An 8,247-nucleotide genomic window follows, 5' to 3' on the forward strand; every position below is an offset into this window, starting at 1 on the left:
TGTTTTGGCAAAGAAGTCAAATTCAATGAAAAATGTGACCGTTTAACATTGAAAAGTATGCCAATTATTAGGACAAATCTAAGCATTTAGAACCAAACAGGAACCCTGAATATATTTCAGACTGGACAATGTATTAGCCACCTAACTTTATTATTTCAGATAGGATCAATGTAATAGTAAACTTTACATGACAAACATTGTTTTCAGATCATTGCAAAACAACAACAGTTTGTAGCCCTTTATTCAGTAAAATAAGAAACCTTACCAATGTTATAACAAAACTGTAGTTCTTCTGCATATAGTTAAGGTACTGGTTTATCATATTCTGTTAAAATTCTTAACCTGTCTGTAGATCGAATACAATATCACCTTCTAAAATCATGATGCTGCTTAAATAAAAGATACTTAAGCAGCATCACAAGTTTCAGCTACTTGTAGCGTCTAAAGATGTTTCTCCTTGCTTGTTTCCTTCATTATTATTTCCTATCTTATATAGCCACATATTTCACGAGAAGGAAACACTTCATTGTTTGGCTCGGTAGCCTTATCTTTCTAAAGATATGGAATTTGCTCTTCTTTCCGAACACTAGAGGGCAGAGGCTGATTAGGTGCCCAAACTTATGCCCTGTTGACAGCATTTAACTGTGTTGTTATGAGATAATAACGGATGCAAACAGCTTTGCATTTCATTCAAGCTGATGCGAGAGAATCACATTTTCTAAATAGTATCATGGCTTCACTTCTCACAAAATCTTTGTCTTCCCGTCGATGGAAACTGGAAAGAGCAGTTTCATTTTGTAATGTACTGTTGGTTTTTGTGATTGTATCTTGTTTGATCCTTAGCATTGTTTGGGGAAAAAAAGGAGGAAAGACAAAACAGTTAAATTTAACAGTCCACTGTTCAAAGCATTCTACTAGAATGCATTAATAAGGCTATCCAAGACTGTATCTCATTCTCTTCCATTTGATAGCTTGTAAGGTATGCAATAATGTAATTTTGAATGTAGGTTATTCTCTGTAGTATTGCTACACTGAGACTGTAGAGACCAGCAGGGTTTTAATAGGTTTGTTTGAACCGCAGGAAGTGTGTGCAATGGAGGAGGGGAGGGAGGGGGGAAATCCCATTATAATTGGTTTGTTGTGGCATGTGAACCATCTTGTGAAAGTGAAATGAATCTCTAACCAAATAAGTAAATCAGAGTCATAAATAGATCTCACATTTTTAAAAGTCAGAAAACCTGTTGTCAAATCATAAATTATGAGAACACCCCTTCCTTTGGTTATGAATATGGAACAGGTTTGCATGAAAAGCTATGTTGTGATAGTAAGAAATTTTACTTGTTTTTTCCCCCTAGATGTTTTGATCTAAATACTAAATAATTTTCTGTGCCTAAAGAAATCATTTAGCCTGTAAATTGTAACATTTAAGTCAGTAAACATGCAAAAGTATATATATATATATTTGAAAAATGCAGATTTCTGAGAGAATGGATTTGAAGGAAAGCTGGTGATTGCCTGGGTTGTTATTGTAAACAGTACAGGCCGCTGTTTATTTCTGTTTATATTTCCAAGTTGATTCTAGGAGTTTTCAGTTTCAGCTGAAACAACCGTAGTCATATGGGTCCGGGCTGCTTTGTATGTTGTCAACTAATTGATTTTTAAAGTTTATTTTTGTGCGCATCTAACGCACACAGTACAGCATAACTAATTTAATGCCAGTGCTCTGAACTACACACTGAATTGCTCTGTGTGGGCTTTGTAGTCTATTGGGATATCACATTATTAGCAATCATATCTGCTTAGGCAAAGCTGGCTTCTACAGATGGCTGCTTTCAAGTGCAAATGAACTGGTTAGACGTGTCTTGTTTAATACATACTCAAGATTCACAAATGGGTATTGATTTTTTTTCTCCCCCAGTCAGTGTTTCTGATAGCAATGGAAATGGATTAAATGGCCTCTAGGGAATTTAAAGAAACACCGTCACTTTTAATTAATTGTGAACTGGTAGCTAAAATACATAATACTTGTATTAGTATGTCAAAATGGATTTAATTAAAACTGACTATGCCCACTTTGTGAAAACAATGAACATGCGGCTTTGGGCAGAACAGGCGGCCCCAAGAATGCTGCTACATTCAGCATCTTTGTAACCTTTTCTACACGCTCATTTCCTGTGCTTGCACATTGATGTGCTGGTGGGACCCAGAGTCAGCTGCCAGCAGGCCCTGTTGTTGCTGCCTCTTTCAGCTCTTCCCTCATTCCATTAGTAGCTCTTCTTTTCTTTTTAAAGTAAGGGGGAAGTATTGGTGTATGGGATTGTGCCTACCAGTGGCGTTTCTGTCAGTATCTCATGGATAGCCATGAGGGGTGGTTGTTCTGGGCCAGATGTTGCCGACATAGAAGGTAGAGAGGGGCCTAAATGCTTGTTTGAAATATGGAAATATGTATGCAGGGGGAAGTGGGAGGGGCAGCAGATCCAACTGTACCATTTTTTTGTGGGTGTTCTTAGTTGCTAACCTTCGAAGATGCAGGCTGAAATCCTGTGGCTTAGTGTCATACGTCACGTCTAGAGTTGGAGGAGTTGACTCAGCGGAGACCCACTGATTAACTGAGCCTATTCTACCTGCAAGGGGCTGTGCCAACTAGCAAGAGGATTTCAGCCACAAAGTCATCTTTCTCCCTCTCTGCCTCAAATGGTCCAAAGGGTAGGGAATGAAAGGAAAAAAGAGGCATGGGAAACTGAAAGAGATTAATGCGTCTGTAACACATGCAAGAAGACTGGGACTCTTGAGATTGCAAGTAGCCAGCCCTGGCATAGTCCTCAAGGTTTGTGAATGCATCTTGCATTTGCAGATCAATTAGTATAAACTAATTGATTAATTATTCCTTGCTTTATTCAGCTTCCAGATTGGGGAATTGTACTAATATGTCTAAATTCTCGGTGAAATTTTATAGAAAATCCTTAAGAGTCCTTATTACTAATTATGCAGTAATAAATATGCCCAGACAGATTAAAAGACTGCAGCTATAGCGCCATATATATATATCTTCCTTGCGTCGGCCAGATTTCAAGAGGATTTGTCTGCCAGAAAACAAGATTTCATGAGCGGGATTGGGAGGGGGGCACTTTTCCTACCTTACTGCATAAACTGTGCATTCCCTACCCCTTGGAAAGTGGGCTGTCCACTGCCCAGAGTCTTGTTTCAAAGCCACACCTAAAACACCAGCAGTCTGGCAATCCAGCCGAAACACAACCTCAGTTAAGCATTAACTAAACCTAAGTGTGTGTTGCTTCCGAGAGATTCCATTGTAATGTTGGGTATACAATTAACCATCACGTCAAATTGTGAATGTTAATAATAACTTTGTCGAGTTCCTGATCAAGGTTGTTGAAAGTTTTTTACAGCAATTAAGTTTGCAAAATTAAGATGGTTAATCTCTGTGTTTCTGTAGCTGTTACTAAACTGTGTGACCAACTTTCTTGCTGTATATTGTAAAAAAGCCCTTAGGACACCGAGTAACATGGTCTGGTCGATATCTTTGTTTGTTTTTAATTTGCAGATCAAAACACAGAACCATAGAAGCATTATTCCCTTCATTACCTCACTAATCCTGACCCATGCTTTCCCATATTACCTTTAATTATTGGCAAGAATAATTTAGGACACACGGAAAGTAAATATGAGTCATGCATATTCATTCAGTATCTGAAATAATGAAGTGGGTGTGGACTTCAGTGTTGTGGTTTTATTGTTTTAGATGGCCTTTAATTGTTTTAAGTTTTGTTGTTTAGTCGTTAAGTCGTGTCTGACTCTTTGTGACCCTATGGTCATGCCAGGTCTTCCTGTCTTCCACTGTTTTTACACATAATCTTTTCAACAGCTTTTGCCCATATTCTGATCTTTTCCATCTTCCTTCAAAAGTTAAATCCTAGCACTCTTAGGTCAGTATCCTGTTGGAGGTCACCACATGTAGGGCTAAAATGGCAGAAGCAGTTGAGACAGACACTATGCCACACCACACAGCCACAACTGCTTCTGCAGCTTTAGTTTCAGGTGTGGTGATCTCCTAACAGGGTACTGCCCCCCCTCTGCCTTTTAAAAATTATTAAAAATAAAGTGGTGCCTCGCAAGATGAATCTAATTTGTTTCACGAGTAGCACTGTCTTGCGAAATTTTCATCTTGCGAAAAGCGTTTTCCCATAGGAATGCATTGCAATGCATTCCTATGGGAACCTCGCAAGACGAAAATAATTCATTTCTCTTGCAACGCATCTGTCTTGTGAAAAACATTCATCTTGCGAAGCACAGCCACAGAAGAAGCCGTCTTTTGAGGCATTACAGCAACTGCAAAAAACATTCGTCTTGCGGGTTTTTTGTCCCGCAAGGAATTCGTCTTGCGTGGCACAACTGTATAGAAACATAAAATGTATTCCATATAAGCTTTTACAGATGCAACATGCTGAGATCTTTGCTTTGCTATTTAGCTCTTAAAATCGGCATGGGTAAGGAGAAATATGAAGTGGCAACCTCACATTTCCAGAAAGCTCATTCTCTCTTAAGAAGGGGGTCTCCAGTTCCCCACCCCCTTTCTGCTTGTCAGGTCTAGGACCTGTGGTGGATGCTTTAAATCCTGGTCCAGAGCCTCGATGCAGGAGTGTGATTTAATTCCTTGCCACTCCTTTGTTTTGTTCTTACTGGATTGCAGTGCTGAGGTGAATGTAATTGGGTTCTGAGGACACAGACCTGTTCATACATCATCTGTGGGGTGGAAGGAGATGGGTGGACCTTCGCTGGGTGGGCAGGTCGTTCTACCTTATTCCCTCGTATCAAAGCACTCCAGAGTTCTTGCTCACCCCTTCTTCCCTTTGCTGCAGGGGACATCCTTCCTGGGCCATCAGAGGCTGCTGACCTGTATTTTTCCCTTTGTTCCCCACCATCACCTCACCCCCCAGGACGATGCAAGCTCTTCTGAGAGGCTCCAGTGTCATGTTCTGTAAACTCTGGCACAGGAATTTACAGAACCAGACCAAGGTGTTTTTTTGTCCCGATCAAGTTCTTTGAAGCTGGACATTGTCCCTTAAAATAGTCTTGTGCTTTAAATAGCTTTCTTCCTTTCAGGGAGATAGAAGCTTGCTTAGGTATATACCATGTACCATTTTGGAGAGCAGGAGGAAATACAGTCTATCCTAAGAGAAGTTCGTAAACCAGCTTGATAAAAGATTTACTCCTGTTGATTGGAGGTAATCTGTAACAGTGTTGGCTATTCTGTTTATCAAGATGGTTTTGGAATAAAAAAATAAAATAAAATTGCACGAGACCTAAGGATTTAAAGTACTTTCTATGAATTGTGTTGATTTTAATGCAAAATAACAATGGTTGGTGCCTAAGGACACAAAGCAATTGCACAGTCAGCGCGGCATAAGAAAAGCCAATAGCAATGTTAACACTATCAGCAATTAACAACAAATTATGATTATATATTTGTCAGTCAACTTCAGCCCAGATCAAGAAGTTCATAGCTACCAAGTGTTTCTCTGAGCGGATTGTATTTTACTTGTTTTGGTCATTTCTGATTATATAGTGTGATTTTTATTTTTATATAACCATTATGTTTGATTTTGTGTATGTGTTTGTTATTATTTTATTATGTTGTAAACCATCCAGAGTGGCCTTGCAGCCAGATGGGTGATATAAAAGTCAAATAAATAATAATAAATTCAGAACTGACACTGCTTTTTTTTAATATAGCGGAGGTGTAGACATATCAGAATTTTATTCCTGATTTAATCTCTTTGCCTTCTATCTTTTTTAGGCTGCTGGAAAATACAGACAGCAAGGCAGAAATTACATAGTCGAGGACGGAGACATTATCTTCTTTAAATTTAACACACCTCAACAGCCGAAGAAGAAATGAATATTGGATCTGTTCATTACTCAGAATTAAACTTGGTTACTTAAAAAAAAGCAGATGAGTTTTTTATTATTTCGGTAGGGATTCCTGGGTGAAGGAAAGGATGCAGTGTGCGCGCCTAAGGACAGATAGTACCCATGAATGAAGTCCCTCTTGTTCGTGCTTGTTTTAAATTAAATTATGACAAACACCCCCCCCCCAATCATGAACATACAAGTTCGCTTAAATGCGAACAGCTCTGCATTTCAAATGATTAAGACTACTCCAAATTGCAGGAGCTTTTCAGGAACCATATTACTCTCATGATACTTCATTAATCTCCATCATATATGCCAAGCCTGACATGTTTGACAGTGAGGACAATGTGGCTTGCTCCTTTTTGAATCTACAGATAATGCATGTTTTACAGTACTCCAGATGTCTACACTCAATAAAACATTTGACAAAACCAGCCTCTCTGTGTTTGGGGATGTCTGTATTGACTGAATGTGGTGTGTTGAATGTGATACGGCACCTGCTGGATGCTGATTACGGAATTTTAAGACGTGTGTATGATACAGTAACTGGCAGTGAGGGGCAGCTGCTGTGGTATCTTGAAGAGAGAGCTTTTCAGTGGAATCAGATGATTAAGGATGCCAGTGATTTGCCTTGGGAAAGTTTGTGCATTTGTAGATTGCACTATCACCTTTGAGTGGATGTCTTAACGTGATAACAAGGTGCACAGCTTTAAGTGGCTTTGGAGAGAGGGAGAGCAAATCCAGTGTGTAAATCTCATTCTTTTGAAGACCTGTGCAAAAAAACAATACATACAAAAAAAAACCCAATATTTTTTAACATGATTTCCATCAAAGACTACTTAAACAGTAGTGGTTTAACATAACTGTGTAGTAATGAGAGCAAAACTGTAGGTCCGGGTTGCTGCCTTTTCACCCCTCCCACCAATACCAGATGTAGCCAGATGTCCACTTCTAGGTTCCAGAAACCTTTATTTAAAAAAAAAAACCAAAAAAAAACCTTCACACAACTAAAACAAAACAAAGCACTCAAGGGCTGCCTGCCTTCTGTTTTATTTTGAAGGAGCATCACAATGCCTGCAGTAAAATTCTCCCTGTTGTAACGATAACAAAGAATTTGGGGGAGGGGCCCTCTGAGCAGCATGTTGCCTGCTGTTGCTGCAGGTCATAGGCAGGGACATTAGGAGTCCTGAGAAGGAAAAAGTGACATTGACATTTTCAGTATTTCCAGTTCCGTACGGAAGCTTCATCTGAGTATATCCCCCCCTCCCATAAATTGTAGGAGAATGATCATCTGAATGGGCCACCGTTTTAATTATGTGTTCATTTTAGCCTCTAGACTGCTGTTACTCATTTTGATATTTTAAAAACACACCCAAATGAAAATGCCTAAATGAACATTTAATCGGGGAACACAGAATCGGGAGATGAGGTGTGTGTGGACATGTGTGGGTGGGAATGAACATTCTGAATGCATATATGGGGAAGCTGACTACCTAGGAGAAGTAATTACAGTATTTCCCTAAAGCTTCATGCATGTGTGTGTATAGGGAACACTGGCAAATGTTGCATAGACGGGCTACTCTTGTTAATTTACATTTCTCTTTCCAGCAGGTTGGATTCTAGATCAAAGATCACAGCATTCGATTGCCTAGTGTGCTCGGTTGGTGTCTGTGTCTGAGCTGTATTTTCACCATGGAAGGCTGTGCACCATACACATGGCACCTCTCTTTCTCTCTCTCTCTCTCTTTTTTTTTATTTATTTTTTTTTTTTTTTTGGTCTCCCTCGGGGGATTTAGCAATTTATATAACATCTCTCTAAAACACACGATATTTGGGGATGCGGGTATTTTTATGTTTGGTTTTCTATCGCCACACTTCCTTGCTGGCACATTAATGTTAGTGACTTTTTCCTTTAAGGAAAACTTCAAAGGTATAAATGCAATGGTAAACACAATTGCACTATTTGTGTACTTGTGATTCAAGCAGGAAAATTAGTCAGGTGGACACCATTGGCCAGCCCCAAAGCAGTGAAGCTTGTAAACCAACTTGGACACTTTTTTAGATGGAAAGACAGGGTGTAAAGGTAAGAAATAATTCTCTTTCACTGTGGTGTAGGCCATGGAGTGGGGGGGGCGGTCTCCAGCTTGAGCAGACCCCACCTGTTTTGGACCCCTTTGCTCCAAGGCAGAGTGACTGGGGCTGGGTCCTTAGGGATGTTCTCTTTCCAACACATGGCCGCCTGCTCTCAAGACAGATGCATTAGCCTCCACACAATTGAAGAGTTATCACTTTGGGGAAGCTCTTGACTCCCTGAAC

General features: G+C 39.7%; 1 protein-coding gene across 8 annotated transcripts in view; it reads left to right on the forward strand.

Moving 5' to 3' along the window:
- Positions 1-6,365, forward strand: part of OLA1 (Obg like ATPase 1) — a 120,955-nt gene extending 114,590 nt beyond the window's left edge. For all 8 annotated transcript variants that reach the window (XM_078394128.1, XM_078394124.1, XM_078394139.1 and 5 more), the window contains one exon: positions 5,816-6,365. In XM_078394128.1, coding sequence (XP_078250254.1) covers positions 5,816-5,917 — 102 coding nt within the window. In that variant the 3' untranslated portion in view covers positions 5,918-6,365. The remainder of the gene's footprint in view (positions 1-5,815) is intronic.
- Positions 6,366-8,247: the final 1,882 nt, after the last annotated feature.

The sequence above is a fragment of the Pogona vitticeps genome, chromosome 1 (genome assembly GCF_051106095.1).
Source record: "Pogona vitticeps strain Pit_001003342236 chromosome 1, PviZW2.1, whole genome shotgun sequence".
NCBI classification, from domain to species: domain Eukaryota; kingdom Metazoa; phylum Chordata; class Lepidosauria; order Squamata; family Agamidae; genus Pogona; species Pogona vitticeps.